The following is a 21,673-nucleotide window of genomic DNA, read 5'->3' as shown; positions in this document are numbered from 1 at the left end:
TATGTAACATTAAAACGACCCTCGCACAACTCACCAAACAGGCTCCAACCAACTGGGTAAAATGATCTCGCTTGTGTTTCTCCTCCAAACAGCCGGTCTCGATATCTGCAGAATCAACAACATCACATGCAGGTCAAGTGTGTTTATATAAAGTCAGGCAGAGATCGCATGTAGAAATCAACTCTTGGTGTGTTTTGTACATTTACTGCCACTTTAATTGATGCTTACAACAAGTACTGGGAAAAAACATACTGTTTTTTAAAGATGTTTCATCAGCTGAAAAACTGGCACTCTGTTAAATTTCCAATATTCATGATTTGATCCAATATCTCGGGGGGGAAACATGGATATTCAATACCATTTTTGATACACAGGGTAAAATTGCCACAGCATTAAGGGCTTCAAATGTGAACAGTGTCCAAGTGTTACTTAAACACCACAGTCTTTATCATTTTCACAAAGCCTTAACTGAAACTACTCTGAGATTCCTCAGACCTAATGGTAATACCAATAATAAATCAAAAATAATTAGACAGAAACGTGATAATATTGTAATACAACTCCGCATGTAGAGAAGAGAGAGCATAAGTGTAAACAATGCAGAAAACGAGCGCTCAATCAGTTTCTAATTATCAGAATCACTATGTATTGAAAAACCTATATTATTGTACAGTTCCTCACTAAAACAATGTTCTCGTTTTTTCCTTATTTTCCAGGTCAGTGAAATCATCAATCTATGGTTAGAGAGATGTGGATGTTATTATTCTAAAGGTCATTTTAACAGGTAAAATCCTGTTTATGAATATAAATATGTCTGCCGACTAGCATTAAATGCCGGAACAAAGCATTTTATCGGTAATGAACTTGCAGGGATTCTGTGAAGGTTTCAAGCACTGTTGTATCTCCATACGACATTAAATTAACATTTAAATCAATCACAGTGGGCCTGACAAACCAACAGCAGGGACTCTGAGAGCTTCATTAGAATAAGTTCAGTAAGACTCTCCAGCTCCTTCAGATTCAGCCGCTGATTTATGCAAACATCTGTCAGAACAGCGATCTACGTGAACACACGACTGCAGTTTAATAAGCGTGCTCGCTCCTGCGAGGAACACAACCGTCGCTCAATGCAAACACATCCTGGCTCTTCTTCACCGGGACAAATGCGATGACACTCGGATGAACTGTTGGCACACACTGGTTAATCATCATTAGCTGGTGCAGACTTACCTAATATACAGAAAACATCAGCTAAAATAGAGGCCATGTCGTCCCGCAGCTCCTGAAACACAAACATGACTGCGTCACTGGCACATCCCACACATGTTGAGAGCATTTCAATTTCACGCTGGAGATTCCCAGTTCACTGGACAACACACACTCGATGCAACACAAGTAGAGATGTGAAGTGTGTGATCGATCACTGTGTTTAGGAGAGGTTCATCTCGCTGGATGAGGAGTCACAGCATCAGCAGAGAAGCGATTCAAGTCCACATAGATCAGAGAGATGAGTGAAAGTGACACAAACTTCACATCTCAGTAGGACAGAGTTTCCGAGGCACCGAGCTTGACTTCACACGGTGTCATTTGTACTTGTGATCAGTCTACAAAGAATGCTTGTATTTTGAGTGCAACATACTCTGTGTCCAGTCGTGAAGGGATAAAAATGAAGCATTTGTCATTTATTTCACCCAGATGTTGTTCCAAACCCATATGACTATGATCTTACATTAAACAAGGTAATATTTTCTTAAGGTTGCTGGTTGCACTTTGTCAACCAACTACAATAAATGGGGGATGAGGCCCTCACAAGAGCCCAGTACACGTCACTAGGGCCCTATGATTTCCGCAATGCAGAAAAAGACCACATTTTTGATGAATATATAAAAAGTAGGTCAGTACACTTAAATCATGGCGAAATTAAGACTAGTGTGTGTGAACATTAAACTGCAAAACACTATTTAAATATGAATCCTGCATGTTCTGTGTCTCTGTGTGAATCAATGTTTTCATTAATCACACACACTGAAGCATGCGTGTATCACGCTCGCGGTGTTTTCAGCCTCTGCCGTCTCACTATATGAAGACATGAATGCATGAACTTCATCTCCGGAGCCGCTCTGAGAGTCACTTCATCAGCATTTCAGTGATTCATTTGAGAAAAACTATCGTCATATAAACACACAGAAACTCAAAGGTCTTTGCGGCAAGCCGTCAAAATAAAACTGTTTAACTTGAATAAATTGTGACAGAGATATAATGTACAGTAGAATGTAGCGACGCCTCAATGAAACGCTAACAATATTATTAATAATTATTATTATAAAAACTTAATTTAAGGAATAATCACCTTTTGTCTTCCATGTTTTAATGTTAACAGTAAGCTTTGTTGTGCAGCACTTTGTTTGACAAAACAATTTTTTAATTTCATATGATTAAAAGATAAGTAAAATTAATGTGTTATGTATTTATTTGAATGCCAGAAAAATTAAAAAGCACAACAGAATTTGGAAATAAAAACTAAAAAACTTCATAGAGCCCTAAAAAAAATCAATTTTGTTGTTTTTATTAATTCAATTAATCAGAATTGCTTTTTGATCATTAATATCTAATTAAACTGCTAAAATGTCATCCAGAACAATTAAAACAGAAAACACAGAATTTGGTCAAATAAAATAAAACAGTATTTGAGAAAAAAAAAAAAACATTTCATAGGGCCCTAAATATGTAATTTTTATCATTTTTATAAATTGTTGCTAAAATGTATAAGCTTCATGATTTCGATAAATTAGATTACTAACTGATTACTTTGATTACTAAGGCTACGTTCACACTGCAGGCTGAAACGACCCAATTCCGATTTTTTTGCCCCTATGCGACCTGTATCTGATCTTTTCATGACAGTCTGAACGACACAGATCCGATCTTTTCAAATGCGACCCAGGCCACTTGGGTATGTGGTCCCAAATCCGATACATATCCGATCTTCTGAAATGCGACTTCAGTCTGAACGGCCAGGTCGCATGTATCCGACCCGCACGTCATTGATACGCGAAAAACGTCATAATTCTGCATTGAAGTAGTCGTCGGTTTGAAAACGGACTGCATATTCGTCGAGCTGAGGTAAATCTGCCGAACGGGTCGACCTCGACGAGCCCGTTAATAAAAAAAATAAATTAAAAAAAAAAAAAAAGCCCACGGCCATTATATATACATGTTAACTTATTTGTGCTGAATCTGATATTAGATAGGTCAGCGGCTGCTGTCTGGCTCTTGTGTAACGGTCGCTGCGTGCGCTCGTGTGTGTGTGTGTGAGTGAGAGAATCACAGTTAAGTGAGTACTCTTTCTGCGCATGCGGGTCACTTCTGGGTCATTTCACGTTCACACAGGAGATCACAAAAGGTCGCATTTAATTGGAAATGTGAACGGCCTTGCAAAAAAATCGAATATTTTCAAAAAATCGTAATTGAGCATTAAGCCCTGCAGTGTGAACGTAGCCTAACATAAGGCCCAATGTAACATCAAAGCAACCCAAACATCTGAGTGAAATTCAGTCTTTATTCATCGGCATTCTTCTCCTAAACTCCCCCTCGGAAACCCTGGACTTTATTAATGATACATTTGTCATTTTGGAAGTTTAAAGTCTCCATCCTCACTAAACTCTCAAAACAAACTCCAAATGAACTTTGTTTCGGCCTGATTTTGTTCAAAATGACTTCACATCAGTTTGTTCTTCGATGTATATGCAGGTGTCAAGGAGACTGAACGTTGAGCCGGGATCAGCACTCACCGTAACATCAGCCAGGAGACCGGCAGCCACATCCACCTTCAGATTGCCCTGGATAACATGCCAGCAGAGCTCATACAGGCCGGACTGCAGATCTACAAGACAAAACACACACAGACTCATTAACAGTGTTCAGTTCCTACAGGCATGCTGATAACACCTGCACAACAGTTTCTCACCACCGTCCTGTCAAGAACGGCCCGGGACAGGCGTGAGAGTGTTTCGGGCAGCTGACAGAAAAAAGTTCACAGATAAGAGAAATGTTCTGCAGGAACACACACATTCACTCTGGACACCGGAACCTGTTACCGTCGTTTCTTTATCCTGTAAATGTTAGAAACATCTTACATTAATATTCCATTACACTGTTATCCCGTTATAGTTACCACTCTCATAAAATACTTGAATTACAAATACCGTCAGGGCGAGCATTCATGACGTCTGTCAGGCGCTTTGACAAATTTTTTGATAGAAATTCACGCGAGTATTTCAATTTTGCATGAATGCTCGTCCTGACAGTATGAGAGTGGTAACTATAACGGGATAACTGCGTGTAATTGAATGTAAATGTAAGATGTTTCTAACATTTACAGGATAAAGAAACGACAGTACCAGGTTACAGTGTCCAGAGTGAATGTGTGTGTTCCTGCAGAACATCTGTGAACACTGAGTTTGTGTTTTTATTTAATATCTTTATTATTATCTTCATTTTTAATGTAGGGATTTAAACCATCCTTTTGCTTTATAGCTCTTTTGTGCACAGCATGGATATAGAAATATTCACTATGTTTTCATAGCAAGTTTGAAGGACAGCTTTGGCCAGGACTTGGAATAGTGTGTTTTGTCAATAAAAAAGAGGATAATTGGGCCTTTTAATCCTTTAAAGAAATAATCGGCCAACTAATCGCTCATCAAAATAATCATTAGTTGCAGCTCTACAATAAATCAGTAAGTTTTTCCCCATATGCATTAACATTCACCAGTGACACTTTCCAGTTTTCAGTTCTCATGGAGTTACATCACTAGTTGGAAATGTCCCAGATGTATCTTGTCATTACAGCTCTTCACACTCGCTGCCACTGTGGGAAATGCCTCCCCAAATGTGTGAATTGGGATGGGATGAAAGTGTCCCGATAAAGACGTTAAACGTTGTTACAAGTAGCCGTCAAGCAAAGCCGTGTCTGTCAAAGTGAACTGCAGCTTCTCCAGCACACGCCAGCCACCAGGAAACCATTCACAGCTGCAATATTAAAACCATCATGCTAGAGATGTGCGGATGGGCTATTATTTCATCCACAACCGCATCACAAAACGTCCCCCATCCATCCACACCAACGTTTTTTGACATTTTCAAAGCTGCCCCCGCCCGCCATCCGCTGATTGTTTTAAGGTTTATGGGCGATGCAAGGCCCTGCTGACGCGAGACGCGAGGCTAGAAAGCTCTTGCCTGTTTAAAGATATTTAAAGGCTAAAGTCCCTACTAGTCTAGCCTATTGGCTATGATGTATCCCCAGAATATCAGCAGTGAACTCGGCACACAGGGACAAAAGTAAATAAGTAGCCTAAATAAAACGCACATCGGCAAACCTTACTAGGCTACCGTACAATTTTATCATTGTAATAAAAAACACAATTTGGCACATCATTTCAACATGCTGCTATTTAGCCTAGCCTACTAGGCTACTAATTAATACTACGCACTGTCATGTCAGGGTGACGACCAGGACGAGCCTGTTCTGAAGACTCCCGTTAACTTTGACTGCATGGGAAGAGAGCGCGCCTCTTTCAGGCAGGCCTAACAATCATTTGATTGGTTCAACCGCCACCCGCCCGAATTTAATTAAAATATTATTTTTGTCACGTAATCCGCCCGATCCACGGATTAACCGCCAACCGCGCATCTCTACATCATACAGAATACAACCTATGATATTTACGCATGTAGTATGTTAGTGCGTGTGGGAATTCAGAAGATATCACAGCCCTGCATCCCAAAGTTTCATATCACAATTTTATAATAAACAATCAGGATCCACAATCTGAATTGCAATCTTCTCAATTTTTAGATATACTATCAAAAATAGTGATCTGCAAAAACAACATCTGCAATAATTACACTCTGAATAAAGACCACAACAAAACTCCCGAGAGCTAATAAAAGAGGAGGTCTCTATTAGGGTATTATTAATTACACTCTGGGCTGGTCAGGGCTGTGTGATTATTTGAAATCATACAAACGTGATGTGAGCATTTACATTTTCTAAACAGTAGGGGTGGAACGGTACATGTATTCGTATTGAAACGGTATGGGTGTCACGGTTCGGTGCATGAATATACACGCAAATTAATTAATGTAATGCGGTACTACTGTTAGATACGTGGGTTTTTTAGGGACACCTAATCTGAAGCTCCGCCTTAGCTCTGAAGCAGGCTGCGATGTCAAGATTGCAATGCTGGAATATGTTGTGTGTGTGAGAGAGAGAGAGAGAGAGAGAGAGAGAGAGAGAGAGAGAGAGAGAGAGAGAGAGAGAGAGAGAGAGAGAGAGAGAGAGAGAGAGAGAGAGAGAGAGAGAGAGAGAGAGAGAGAGAGAGAGAGAGAGAGAGAGAGAGAGAGAAGAGAAGAGAAAGAGAAAGAGAAAGAGAAAGAGAAAGAGAAAGAGAAAGAGAAAGAGAGAGAGAGAGAGAGAGAGAGAGAAAGAGAAAGAGAAAGAGAAAGAGAAAGAGAAAGAGAAAGAGAAAGAGAAAGGGAGAGGGAGAGGGAGAGGGAGAGGGAGAGGGAGAGGGAGAGGGAGAGGGAGAGGGAGAGGGAGGAGAAAGAGAAAGAGAGAGAGAGAGAGAGAGAGAGAGAGAGAGAGAGAGAGAGAGAGAGAGAGAGAGAGAGAGAGAGAGAGAGAGAGAGAGAGAGAGAGAGAGAGAGAGAGAGAGAGAGAGAGAGAGAGAGAGAGAGAGAGAGAGAGAGAGAGAGAGAGAGAGAGAGAGAGGAGAGAGAGAGAGAGAGAGAGGGGCGATTGGAAAGTCGCAAAGTGTTTACTTATATTTGTGTGCGTGTGTGGCGCGGGCGCGATCGAACAGTGGAAACATAAAAACATACTCCGTCATTTTGTTTATACAGGACATCATTCAAACTGCAAAGTGTTTAAGTTACTGTTAATTAAATTTAAGGAAAACAAATATATTAATCGGAAATGTAGCAAATACATCTTCAATTCGTTCAGGTACAATTACCAAACATATCTCAAGGTCTTTATTATGAAGGACTAAAAATGACAGAACGAAAAATAAATAAATAAATAAATAAAAGTAGAAATAAATAAATAAATGCAGAAATAATAGTAAAAATAAATACATTTTGGTAATATAAATGGCTATTTCTGTATTTTTACATGTATTTATTTATTTATTTATGCATTTCTATATGTATTTATTTATGTATTTATACATTTATTTATATATTTATGTATTTATATATTTATTTATTTATATATTTATATATGTATTTATTTATACATTTATTTATTCCTACATTTATTTATTTCTGTATTTCCACATTTCTACATTTATTTATTTCTGTATTTCCACATTTCTACATTTATTTATTTCTGTATTTCCACATTTCTACATTTATTTTTCCCTGCGCATGTATGCTAATTGACCAATGGCTAACCACGCCCCCTCCACTCACTCTGTCAACATTCGGTAACAGGCGCTATGGCAGCTGTCAGTAGGATACATTTCACAGGAGGCAATTGATGATTTTTTAGAGACAGAAAGATTATATATCATCTCGATGTCACCAAAAGGGCCTTAAAGGTCCCGTTGCATGCGATTCCATGTTTCAAACTTTAGTTAGTGTGTAATGTTGCTGTTAGAGCAGAAATAATATCTGTAAAATTATAAAGCTCAAAGTTCAATGCCAAGCGAGATATTTTATTTAACAGAAGTTGACTACAAAAAACGGCTCGATTGGACTACATCCCTCTACATCCTTTATTAGTGACATGACCAGAACCGTTTCTTGACTAACCTCCGCCCACAGAAATGCTCCCTCAACTCTACTGGCTACTTGCGCACTTCTTATAACTTAGCCTACTGTGTTTACTCAGCTCTTACGGTGATTTTCTGAAGTAAAACTGACGCTTCATCTTTTGTGTGATGTACAATAAACTTTATTAAACTCATCAGTACATGTTTGATCATCATTCAGACAGCAGACTTGTAGGCTATTAATAAATAATGGATACATAGCCTACAAGCAGATGACAAATACGTTATAATAACCGTAATTAAACTACTAAACTATACCTGTTTCATCTCTATACAGCACTCTGACTCTGTAGGCATTATTGTCCGACTCGAAATGAACGCCGTTACTGAGAGTTTCTGATATTATCATCATTCCGTGAGATGAATTTTTCCTGACAGACTGAGCGCGTGCTCATGAAGCTCCGCCCCCTGTGCCGTCCAGCAGCACCTCATTTGCATTTAAAGGGGACACACTGAAACGGCTCGTTTTTTCTGAGCCCCAAAAAATGTCAATTTAAACATGCTGTAAAAAATGATCTGTTGGGTATTTTGAGCTCAAACTTCACATACACACTCTGGGGACATCAGAGACTTATTTTACATCTTGTGAAAAGGGGCATAGAACGGGACCTTTAAATATGCATTGGAGGGTTATATTAATAATTTTATTGTTGAGAAGGCCGATAAGCTTCAGCTCCAGAACAAAGATTTACAGTTCACACTTCACAGTGTAAACGTTATAGTTTGGTGCTATTTCGCTTCAAACGCTCGCTTTATACGCGCGTCCTATTCGCTTTGGATTCAAAATGTTCAAGCGTCGAACTAGACGCGGATACGCGCGAATTTGACGCTCTATTCGCGTTTGGTGGGAGCGGAGAAGAACAGGCTGCGATGTCAAGATTGCATGCTGGATGTGTGTGTGTGTGTGTGTGTGTGTGTGTGTGTGTGTGTGTGTGTGTGTGTGTGTGTGTGTGTGTGTGTGTGTGTGTGTGTGTGTGTCAGAGAGCGGGCGCCGGGGCGCGATGAACAGTGGAAACATAAAAAACATACTCCATTTTGTTCATACAGGACATAATTAAAACTGCAAAGTGTTTAGCCTACTTATATTTGTGTAAAACACAACATTGTGCTTTTGTCAAACTGTAAACTCTTGTCAAACTGTAACCTACAACTGTCACCCAACCAAAATCACACACACACGCTGTTTAAAAGCTAAAATGACAAGAAAAAACATAAAAACGAATGAAAACTGATAACTGCAATGCATTGCAGTGGACGAGGAAGCAGAGACTGTCCAAGTGTATTGGGTTAGCTATGCGTACTGTGATTGGCTCATCGCGTTTGGGGGCGTGGCTTAGCCATTGGTCAATTAGCATACAAGCGCAGGGAAAAATAAATGTAGAAATGTGGAAATACAGAAATAAATAAATGTAGAAATGTGGAAATACAGAAATAAATAAATGTAGAAATGTGGAAATACAGAAATAAATAAATGTAGGAATAAATAAATGTATAAATAAATACATATATAAATAAATAAATATATATATACATAAATATATAAATAAATGTATAAATACATAAATAAATACACATAGAAATGCATAAATAAATAAATAAATACATGTAAAAATACAGAAATAGCCATTTATATTACCAAAATGTATTTATTTTTACTATTATTTCTGCATTTATTTATTTATTTCTACTTTTATTTATTTATTTATTTATTTTTCGTTCTGTCATTTTTAGTCCTTCATACTTTTTGTCTTTTTATTCATTTAATTAATAAACTAATTATATAAAACTATTGTCAGTGCACTACAAATAAACTGGTTCTAAGCCTTTACTTTATTAATAAAACTTATTTAAAAAATACAAGGCTTAAGTAATTTATTTTCCTTTGGTGGAACAGCCTGAGACATGCACAAGCCTTCTGCATTTTTGTTTTGCATTTCCCTCCATTGTACCGAACTCGTACCGAACCGTGATGTCTGAACCGAACCGTGACTTGTGTACCGTTCCACCCCTACTAAACAGTGTCCAATCAGAACGCGCCTAAATCTAGTGTGTGTGAACAGAATTACCGTTACTGTAAACAACAGAAACAGGGAAATTAATTCGGGGCGGTATAAAGACTTGGTGCCAAAAAAAAAAAAAACATCCATGGGTTGTGAATATTTTGGATACAGGAGAGATGATGCATCACAAAGCCAGGCAATTTGCAAGACCTGTCAAATTATTGTTGCAGCAAAGCACAGTAACACATCAAACCTGTTGCAGCACCCGAGGCAGTGCCGTAAAGAGCTCAAGCAAAGCTGGGATCATCTGATCGTGTAAAATGAGCGCTCAGTTTCACAGCTCCCTAAACACGGTACGTGAACGGGAATTAGAGAGAGTATGGTATGGTCCATTCACCAGTGTGGAGATTTATTAATGATGCTCCTGACCTATCCTCCCCTGATGACCACACTGGAGAACATCCGCCTCAGGGCGAGAGGGAGGCTTCAGCTTACTAGTGCTTTTGTGGAGGAGGAGCGAGTGATAATGGATCAAACACTAAAGGCCAATCTTTTAATCAAAGTATTCGTTTAATCAAAGTATTAAACGAATGGACAAAGCAATGCTCTATCTGTTTTACAGATATGATGTGACATTTCTACTAGTTGATTATTTTCCCTTCTGTCTGTTAAAATTGAAATCGCAATATCGATCAAACAATCGTGGTAGTATTTTTTCTTGTCCATATCGCATGCACGTGTCGTGAAGGTTGCCGTTTGGATATAGTACATCGTTTTGTTTGCAAAATAAATCAGAGCAACCAAATGTTACGAATATGATAAGAAAAAAAAAGACATAGGCTACTGAAACAATCTATGTCAAATAATACACTTGTTTGTTCAGTTTGAACGTTCTTGTTTCCATTTGTTTAATTTCAAGATTTCAACAATTTAAGAGGTGAATTAACCATTGTGGCTTTTACAGCCACACAGCAGGAGCACTAAATGATATTCAAAGTCACATTACACGCTTTTAACATTAAATAAAGCACATAAACAGTCCCTGAGAGTATCACTGTCAACTTTGTGTTTGTTGTTCCAGTGCGACATTGCAGAAAAATAAATATAGTATTTGAATATTTGGGCTCATAAAAAAACAAATATTCGTTTATTTAAAAGACATTTAACGAGAAAGACGTTATCTTTTTATTCACCATTTCTGAACAAGTTTACGATTCAGCAATATACAGAACAAGCTTACATTATCTCTCAAGGTTTTCTTTAAAAACTAAAACGTGTGTAAACAAAAAAAATATAAAGAACAGAAGAATTTAAGCTCAAGCAGCGCGAACGGGAAGAAACGCTAATAAAGCACACTGGGCCAATTATCGTACAGAACGTACACAAACACTCGAGTCAGTGTATGGTTATCGTGTTTATATTGTTTCACATGTTCATGTTGAGAAAAACAATAATCTCCGCATGCTCGAGTGAGAACGCGCTGCGCTGACAGACGTTGCAGAGAGATAACAGTGTGCTAATGAAGTTTCTAACAGCACTTTTTCTGTTCTTATACCCTCAACGAAACTTAAAGGAGGTATATGTCTCAAGATCATTCAGTATCAGATAAGTTATCCTCTCGGCTCACGCGGGGCACAGCTGAGCTTGCCTGCAGTCGTGAATGCAGTGATGGACACTGTCTTTCCTCAACGACTGCTGTTTGGATTTCATGTGATTTCTCATTTATTTTTCGAATAATAATTGCAGATCGAATATTCAACTATTCGTGCACACCCCTCGTTTGATGAGGAAAAATGGAAAACGGTGATGGAAAACATGTGAATTGGAGTGAAGAGGACGCCGTTTCAGCCTTTATATCAGGGAAAACTTCGGCAATTTATAATATGTGGCCCTGGATCATTAAACCAGGCACGAGTCGCACAGGTATATTTGTGGCAAAAGCCAACAATACATTGTATGGGTCAAAATTACTGATTTTTCTTTTATGCCAAAAATCATTAGGATATTAAGTAAAGATAAGATAATTATTACATTTCCTACCGTAAACATTTATTTTGTGAGTGAATGCTGTACAATCACGAACATAAATGGACAATTTAAAAGGAGATTTTCTCAATGTTTCGATTGTTTGCACCCTCAGATTCCAGATGTTCAATAGTTGTATCTCGACCAAATACTGAAAGCTTATTTATTCAGCTTTCACATGATGTATAAATCTCAATTTAAAAAAATTGACCCATGTGACTGGTTTTGTCGTCCAGGGTCACATATAAGGATGTGCAATGCTAAAGGCTTTATTATAGTCTTTATGTAGTCCAATGCCACAATGATAGCGTTCATGACGGCGTATGAATACCCAGGATTAATTGATAACCCCGGGTAAATTATGAGCAGTGTGAAAACTGAAGCAAGATAACCCAGGATTCCCTTTACCCGGGGGTTTAGAATGACCCAGTGTTAACTAGCAAAAGTCTGCAAACCCTAATGTGTGTTTGTACAGAAATATGTGTTTCAGTCTTCATCTCTCCTAATATTAACTTTAACACAGTTTGTAATCATTAGGCAAAGTAAGGCACGTCAACTATTTGTACAGTGAATTTCACACAGGCTGGTAATTCAGTCTCACTTTCCCCGACAACAAAACGTACAGTTTTGCCCATAAGTTTACACACATACATATATTTCATGAAGTAAAATCACTAAAAGCCTTCCTTCCTCTGGAAAAAATAGTCCCTGAAGTAAACAGCAACAGAAGTTACATAGATTATTTCACCATTATATGGCGGAAAACACTGTCTTTATGAGCGAGTCAGTCAGTAGAGAAGACTTTTACATTGAAAGGACTCAAACGTGTGATCACGGAGAAGCAAGACGCAACTGACAGAGGACTAGGGCACAGAAAACCCCTTAACTGTTAAAAGGACAAGATATTGCAGCATTTTTTTATTATGAATTTATGACTGAGCTGAAGGAAAATGCTATGTCTACTGTAAACGCAGATACTCTCGCTTAATCTCTCACAATACTCTACTCTAGTTTTAATGAACAATATCAATGAGAACAAACATGTTTACGTTGCTAAGAGTGGTTGCTAGGGATGTTGTGCAGTGATACATAGAGCCGTTGGGTGACGCGGTCATAGCCGTGTTTTATCGTGAATAAATCAGCTATTGACCAATCAGAATCAAGGATTGGAACTAACCGTTTTATAAATATATACAGTTTAATAGTTCACGAGTCCCTTGTTTGTCGTGAGCATTGGGGTCCTTATACTGTCATTCTCAGTAGGGGTGTTGAAATTAATCGTCGCATCGCGATGCAGACGTGGACGATTCTGCATCCATGCAGTAATAGACTATAATCTCTTCTCTGACATCATTCGTCACATTCGCACTTCTCGCACCAGCGTAAAATGGCGGGAGGCGAAAAATAAAAGCGAGTAATAAAAAAAATGTACCCACTATTTTAACATTTACAGCGTGTGACCGCGAGTGTGTGCGTGCGAGGCCACAAGCGTGTGTGTGTGCACGACTCGAGTGTGTGTGCATACGAGTGTGTGTGAGCGTTATTGTAACTTAAGTACACTTGACAGTTTCATGCGCTTTTAGCATTTACTAGTGTTTGTTCTACATGGTCTGCTGTGTTCAGACTTTGGTTGTGTTTGCTACATTCAGGAAGTGTACGTTCTTGGAACAGATCAAATAAAAAGGGAGTTCATATAATCTGACTGATTGAATTAATCGACGAAACTTTAGGCATGTGCAGTAATATTGAAAAGTAAGGATTCAGCGCATCATGATATCAAATCGAAGACATGATAATCGAATCGCGAGACCAGTGACGATTCACGTCTAATTCCCATTGCCCAAATCTGTGTGTAGACCATAAACTGATTCATGGCCTGTGGAGACCACACATATTCTGTCGACAGAGTGCAAGTTGTGTGATCTGCATCTGTGTACGTGAACATATCAAACTGAGTACTTAGAAAGTATATGTACAACTGTGTGTGTATGGTACGCTAGTGTTCGCGTTAAAAACGAAATAAACTTTGAAATATATACAAATGTAAATCTCTAGCTCATGTGGAAGATTAAAATTCACTCTTCCAACCTCTTAGAAACCAGTGGATCGCTTTGGAATATCAGGAGAAGACATAAAAATATGAGACGAGAGATTTCCCATCAGCCCTCTCAGAGCACAGAGCAGATACACTTATCTTAGGGGTAAATATACATACACTTGGCTTAGTTCTAACATTTAATGTCATTTATTTTGCTTTCATTGTTCAAGGGTGTTGTAATTGTTTACATTTTAATGCACTTTCAAAGTTTGATTTACATTAAAGGCATAATTTGCACATTGTGAATTATTTGTGCAAATAATAATTATATATATATATATTAAAAAAACACTGCACCAGTAACAGCCCTAAGAATAAGTCAAATGAATTAAACTTACCTTGACCACTGGGTTTTCCTGCAAGGTCCTGGAAAAACTGTAAACTAGAAACAGAAAAAAAGCATAAATGAAGTGAACTTCAGTTATTAGTAACACATGATGAGCAACAAAGATGACCCCATTTACACAGGATTAAACTAAATTAAATCCTAACAGATCAACATTAAGTAGAGTTTACTATTGACCATCTCTTTAAAGCTTTTTTATGCCACATTACAGTCTGTTATCCAGCACCCCAGTCATCTCTGTACGATAAACATGACTATCATCTACAAGTTGAAGTTCAGTATCATCTGAATAACTGTAAACGTGTGCCGTTAATCTGTATCGGTCCTACATCCACACAGGTGAAACTACCTGTAAGACACAGGTGTATCATGCAAATATGAACCAGGCAGTGCTCAAATCCCCCTAAAAAGACAGCATTGCACATGAAGCCTCACCAGATTTGGCAAAGCTGAACACAAAGGCAGCTTTACTGGGTGTTGGACCAGATGCCAAACAGACTAAACACATGTTATCCAGCATGATCAGAAATGCTGTCTGCATTAGCAGCTCACACGGTCTTCACACCACACTGCACTATGAAGACCACTAAGTAGGTATCAATAGACCGCTGACTCAGTGTGTTTTGAGACTGTGCTGTTCATTAATGTAGGGATGATCACTAGATTTCGAGACAACCAATATCTACCAGGATTGAACTCTTTAGCACAGCTAACTTACATCTAACCCTTTCATCAGGGTTAGGCAACCTCATAACACCCCATAATATTAACTTCAGGCTTGCTTAGGGTGTATAAGATCCAAGTTTGCCTGCATGAAACATGTAACACACGTTACATACTGTAACACACACTGATAAAAAGACACATGCTAATGCTAACCCAGCTAACTATTAGCTCACTGGCGTTACAGTCATGAAAATAACCAATAAAGTGTCTTACATATACATTTGAAGAAACTACAGACTTTATATTCTTTATTTGGGTTAACAGTATATTAAGGTTTATAGGCCATTTTATTGAACTTTAAGTAATTAGTTTTTAACGCGCACTAGCAGTGGACATTGACAATGAAGAGAATATGATTTATGCTTTCGACAATAACCCGCGGTGATAACGCCCCAAAAATGTATATAACTTTATTCCCATACACACTTTCCATCCGATTACTAAACTCCTACTCACAACTCATTTTTGCCCGATTTGTCCCAGTTTTTTATCCAGTCAGACGGGAGGATAAGCGCCGCCATCTTCCTCCAAACACACTCACACACAGCCGGATGTTTAGCACACACACACACACACACACTCGCGCGCGCGTCAATGCATCTCGGGATGTCGGAGTGTTTATTTTCAATTTATTTTCATTTCATTTGCATTTAATATCTACATTTTCATAGAAGCCAACAATAGCAATGTTAAGAATAAACTTGTTGAGAAATGATGAGATAATAAATGTTTTAGAGAAATCCCGGAGCATAGCTTCTGCTTTCTTCTCTCATCTGAACGGCTTTGTTGCTTTTTATAATTTTGTCTTTTGATTGTACAGACAGTTGTATATGCAAGCTTTAACTGTATGTAAATGATTCAGTATAATAAAACATTAGAAACATGTTGGTGTGTGATCTTCGAGGAGGAAATAGCTAAAAGACTGCATTTTTACACACTTTGCTACCAACAAAAAGTACAAAATTTATCATTTAACTTGCAAAAAAATATATACACTATAAGAAGTCTGCATTCTTCCAACAAAACTACGAGTGATCATTTAGAGAGCATAGGCCTACATAATAACTGTGTCTGGGGCTGGAATAACTTGATCAGATGTAGATTCATAGGGACAGTGGGAAACACTTCTTTATTTGCTTCAACATTTTCTTTGCTGTATATTTCTGGACTACAGGTTCATTATCAGCAATCATGTCAGTATTCCTTTGTTGACTTTGACTTTATAATCTTACTTTTACTATTCTAAACCACCATTGCCCCGTTCTACATACATACGAACGATCAGCTTTTTTCTCCTTTTTTTATTATTATGAAGGAGTCACCGGCAGCTTGAGGCTTTTATTTTGAAAATTCTGCCGCATTTTCGAGCTTTAGGTTTGTCGCTTGCGACTTTTATTTTGAAACGCTTCCTCTTCCGCTGAGCTCAGCCAATAGGAAGCGGACAGGAGTTGCTTCCCGCAGAACGGTCGTGGCCGCAGTGGCAGCTTCAGAAATGTTTTATAAACTTTTGATAGTTGTTTTCCTCGCTGTTTGTTTACACGGCACGCCATCAGATGGGCAGAAGAAGAAGGAGGTCAGTGGATTCGAGTGGCTTGTTATTAAGTGTTTTTTAACCTCTCATATGCACTGAGCTGACATGTTTCTCAAAGGCTCTGACAGATTCTCTCTGTCTTAAAAGCACTTTAAATGGCACATTAATGTTTACCTTTGTGAGAACACTGACTGTGATCCATCGGTAAATCACCTCGAATGAATTTGTGCTCTCGGTTTAATTCAATGTATTATGAGCTGACAAACTTGGCCTGTATGCAAACTAAGCTAAGCTTCCTGATGTGACTGCAGCCTCTGAACCAATGAGTGGATGAGATGTGTGTGTGTGTGTGTGTGTGTGTGTGTGTGTGTGTGTGTGTGTGTGTGTGTGTGTGTGTGTGTGTGTGTGTGTGTGTGTGTGTGTGTGTGTGTGTGTGTATATGAATGAATGAAGACCTCCGATGCAAAAGCCTCTAAAAGCCACCTCTGTCAAAAATGAGATAATAATATTTTTGTGAATGCCCTCCGCACATAGTATACGTTCATCAAATACTTTCACTTCAAACTCACTAAATCCCAGCCTCGGCCCATTCAGAAATGCTGGTACTTGGGTAGAAACCTAGACATAAGAGCCATGATAAAAATGTTAATATTAAACAAAAACTTTAGTCAGACTTAGAGGCTTTTGCATCTGAAGTCTTCATACATATATATATACACGTGTGTATAACAGAGACAAAGAACATGAGTTACTTGGTGAGGACTGAACCTGTGCTGATTGTACTGTGAGTTAATGGCTTGTGTGTGTGTGTGTGTGTGTGTGTGTGTGTGTGTGTGTGTGTGTGTGTGTGTGTGTGTGTGTGTGTGTGTGCCCCTGCAGACCCTGCTGTCAGAGAAGGTCACTCAGTTGATGGAGTGGACCAGTAAGCGCGCCGTGATCCGGCTGAACGGAGAGAAGTTCAGGAGGCTGATCCGAGCTCCTCCACGCAACTACTCCGTCATCATCATGTTCACGGCGCTGCAGACTCAGAGACAGTGTGCCGTCTGCAAGTAAGTGTGTGTGTGCTAGATATTAGACAAAGAACGTAAACTTAAAGGAGTAGTTCACTTCAGATTTAAAATTCCCTGATAATTTCCTCATGTCATCCGAGATATTCGTGTCGAAAAGAAATGAAGGTTTTTGAGGAAAGCGTTCCAGGTTTTTTCTCCATATAGGGACTTCAACGGTGTTCAACTGGTTGAAGGTCCAAATGTGAGTTTCAGTGCAGCTTCAAAGTCTCCACACGATCCCAGACGAGGAACAAGAGTCTTATCTAGACAAACCATTGGTCATTTTCACAAAAAAATGTAAAAAATGATATTTATACTTTTTAACCACAAATGCTCGTCTTACACTAGCTCTGCGCCTCGCATTACTTAATCACTTTGGAAAGGTCACGCTTACCGATAATTCTTCATATTTGAAAGCTGATAACCGATATATATAAGCAGATAAATCTAAATAATATAATTTTTGAGATACTGATTACAAAAATCTCACCATTTAAAGCCATGACCCAAGCACACAATTATAATGATGTTCTCATCACTTTATGTAGCCTTTATGCACTGAACTGTATTGTCCTTTATTATTTCAAGCAATTCAAAACCATCAGTGCACATCTGAAGTGTCTTAACTGGATATAATCCAATATTTATCGGCCTCATTTTTTATTGGGCCGTTAACATTAAAAATGAACATTTATCGGCCGATACCGATATGGTGGCTGAAATATCGTGCATCCTTAAAAATGAATACCCGTGACTCCTGACGATTCATTGATGTCTTAAGCGAAGCGATCGGTCTGTTCAAGGAACATTATTACCTGTAATTCTCAGCCTTGGACAACGGTTCTTCTGAGCCATGTTGTTTTAATCTCAAACTGACGGTAACTTGCATAATATGAATCAGCAAAGACCACAGTTTCAGCTAAAGATCTTCTTTACTGTTCATCTGAAGAATAAAAGTCACTTACATCTTGGGTGGCCTGAGACATCCTACATCTTGGGTAAATTAACAGCAAATTTTCATTTTTTGGTGAACTATCACTTTAAATAAAAGTTTAAAACGTCAACAAACTGAAATAAGTTTGAGTTGAAGTACTTAAATGACAGAAAAAACTTTGTATTTCACTATAAATGAAAAAATAATAAATTAAAGCAAAGTGGAACGATAGAAGCACATACACAATTACTGAAACTTAAACTAAAATGGAAACTGACAAATATAAAAATAAAAGCTAATTCAAACTTTTTATAAATACTATAATATTATAAATGATATTAAAGCAACACTGCAGTGTAGTGCACTTCTGTTGCTCAGCGACTTGTGGAGCTGGCAATTGACAATATTAATTATATTATATTAGGTGTCTTTAACTACTATGCACTTAGATAAAAAAATATGATTTGTTAAATACAATGCACTTATTGTGTTAATGATGTATTGCATATCTTATAGAAATTAATTACATATGTAATTATATGCAGGTATTTTCGTAACACTTTATTTTACAGTGTCCTCCTTACACGTTACATGTAGTTACTATAGTAAGAACTATACATTACATGCAACTAACCCTCAACAAACCCTAATCCTATAGTAAGTGCATGTAGTTCTTTAATATTACTCAGTACTTACATGCAAGTCAAGTGGATGTGCACATGATGGCCAGTTTAAGTCCACCAGAACGCAAGTGCACATGTAGTCATTTGAGACAGTGTCATTTTTCCAAGCAATGGCAGACGAGTCGAGCATTCAAAAACCAAAGTTAGTCTTTATTTGTGCATTTATATTTGTGGTTGCTGCACAAAAATGACATGCTACACATTAAAACCTGTGCACTAAAGTATTTGCATTAAACAAACTTGATATTTCTGTATGGGAAAAGTCATTTTTTGTGTGTTTTGTTATTTTGTTTTTCAGACAGGCGGATGAAGAGTACCAGATCCTGGCCAACTCTTGGCGTTACTCCAGTGCATTTACTAACCGGATATTCTTTGCAATGGTGGATTTTGATGAAGGCTCAGATGTTTTCCAGATGGTAACCATTACCTTTGTTCTCCACCTCATACCTTACTCTTATAAAGTGAACATGAAGGGGCATTTTCAATATGTGAAATGTTTCCAAGTGAAAAACAAAGTCTCTGGCAGGACTTTATATTCTGGAAAGTGCTTGGATGTGCAGATACACCCCTGAATATAGTCAGACCTAAATGTGATGACTATAGCTAGAATATGCCGGTTGGTTAACATTAAAAGTAAAAGTAAAGTTGTTTTAGAGGGAAAGCAAGGTATTACATCAATAAGACCAGTAATAAGAAAACAAATGGGGATGATTATGATTCATGGTGGCATTAAGAAGTGTGAAAACTCTTATAATAGCACCGTCGTTCTGTTTATGTCCTCTTCAGCTCAACATGAACTCGGCTCCGACATTCATCAACTTCCCGGCCAAAGGCAAGCCCAAGCGCGCGGACACGTACGAGCTGCAGGTGCGAGGCTTCGCCGCGGAGCAACTGGCCCGATGGGTGGCGGACCGCACAGACGTCCATGTGAGACTCACACACACACACACACACACACACGGCTTCAGAAGAGTCACGTCAGTGTTTGACAGGCTGGTGTGTGTCCTTCAGATCCGGGTGATCCGGCCTCCGAGCTACGCCGGGCCGCTCATGCTGGGTTTGCTGCTGGCGTTCATCGGCAGTCTGGCTTACTTACGCCGAAACAACCTGGAGTTCCTGTTCAACAAGAACGTCTGGGCCTTCTCTGCACTGGTGGGTCCTTGACCTTTATGGTTCATAACAGGGATGCAGCGAAATGAAAATTCAGGATGCACTTGGCCAAACACCAAAAATGAAAATAATTAATTAATTAATTAATTAATCTAACTTATTTGATAACCAACACTTGAATAGCTAAAACTGAATTGTACAAACATTTAAATCGCACATAAGGCAGTTTATGTGTCAACTTTTGCAGCTTTTTGGTGAATTATAAACATTTAAATGACAATAAACCGTAATAACTTGTTTTCGTGACAGATTTATTCAAACTTACATTAAATAGGCTATTGAAGACATCACTTACAGGTTTAGCAAAAATATAATTAGTATGTAATACTGTGCCTATATTTAGCCAAATGCTGCTTTCTAGAGTTATTTTTCCTAGCTAACTAATGACGAGCTTTCTCGAGGTAAATGTAACGTTAAGTAAAGCCTACAAGCTGCTTTAGTGACGTCTCTCCCCGGTTGAAACACTGATTGAGCGATTACATGAGACGGGATTCATTTCAGTAAATTATACTGTATCTTTCAACATGCCTTATAATGTTCATCCATGTTCATTTCGTGCTGTAACTAGTAGTTCAATGTAATCTTAATAGTCAAGACACGTACCTCCAGTCTTCATGGCACTGTACCGCCGCTCAGAATGTTTGGTCGGAAGTTTCGGAGAAATTGTTAATTACTCTTCAGATTAAAGTATCATTAGTGCTTATCAGGAGATCTTTCAGAGATTGACGCCACACCTCACTGTGTGAAGTTAGTTTATATTGCTCTACTATTTGCTTAGAAAACTAATCTTCAACACTGGAAAACTACACAATTATTAAATATTAATCATTGGTTAAATTTACTATTAGAAGACATGGCGATTGAGAAAATGGCCGCCATAGCAAGAAAAAGCACGAGAGTCTAATTTGAAGTGTTCCCTTTTTTAATAATAATTTTTATTATTAATTATTATAGGCTTTTGGGGGGGTAGAGGAGTGAGTGTGTCTTGATGTCTGTGAAAACCCTATCTACACATTGTCATTAAAATTGTTGATACCGGCTATATACTAGATGTCATTAAAGACATGACTTTATAATTTAAGTATTCATTTCTCTATTTTTGAATGTGTAAACTATAGATTACATTGAGTGATTTGCAGCATTTTTTTTTCTCTTGTTTTTATAGTCTTTTTTATTTTGTATTCTATTGTATTGTTGTAAAAAAAAAAGGTAAAAAATCCCCCCGTCTCTCTCTCTCTCTCTCTCTCTCTCTCTCTCTCTCTCTCTCTCTCTCTCTCTC

General features: G+C 38.2%; 2 protein-coding genes across 5 annotated transcripts in view; one reads left to right on the top strand and one right to left on the bottom strand.

Moving 5' to 3' along the window:
• The window catches only part of thoc2 (THO complex 2), a 107,965-nt gene extending 92,346 nt beyond the window's left edge, over positions 1-15,619 (bottom strand). For 2 of the 3 annotated variants that reach the window (XR_014031408.1, XM_081383313.1), the window contains exons 1-5: positions 15,484-15,619; positions 14,294-14,337; positions 3,792-3,883; positions 1,231-1,282; positions 35-105 (exon numbers count right to left, since the gene is read on the bottom strand). Coding sequence is in view for 2 of the 3 variants with exons in the window: in XM_081383313.1 (XP_081239439.1) it covers positions 35-105; positions 1,231-1,282; positions 3,792-3,883; positions 14,294-14,337; positions 15,484-15,548 (324 nt within the window). In the remaining variant the exon portion in view is untranslated. The remainder of the gene's footprint in view (positions 1-34; positions 106-1,230; positions 1,283-3,791; positions 3,884-14,293; positions 14,338-15,483) is intronic. The other variant, XM_081383314.1, reaches the window with a different exon arrangement.
• Positions 15,620-16,452: 833 nt separating this feature from the next.
• magt1 (magnesium transporter 1) overlaps positions 16,453-21,673 on the top strand; it is a 12,970-nt gene continuing 7,749 nt past the window's right edge. For both annotated transcript variants that reach the window (XM_081383323.1, XM_081383322.1), the window contains exons 1-5: positions 16,453-16,600; positions 17,438-17,607; positions 19,523-19,640; positions 20,011-20,151; positions 20,236-20,376. In XM_081383323.1, the coding sequence (XP_081239449.1) occupies positions 16,520-16,600; positions 17,438-17,607; positions 19,523-19,640; positions 20,011-20,151; positions 20,236-20,376 (651 nt within the window). In that variant the 5' untranslated portion in view covers positions 16,453-16,519. The remainder of the gene's footprint in view (positions 16,601-17,437; positions 17,608-19,522; positions 19,641-20,010; positions 20,152-20,235; positions 20,377-21,673) is intronic.

The sequence above is a fragment of the Scardinius erythrophthalmus genome (genome assembly GCF_964197995.2).
Source record: "Scardinius erythrophthalmus genome assembly, chromosome: 13".
Lineage (NCBI taxonomy): Eukaryota > Metazoa > Chordata > Actinopteri > Cypriniformes > Leuciscidae > Scardinius > Scardinius erythrophthalmus.
The sequence above is the reverse complement of the archived record's forward strand: the minus strand, read 5'-3'. Positions and strand labels throughout refer to the sequence as shown.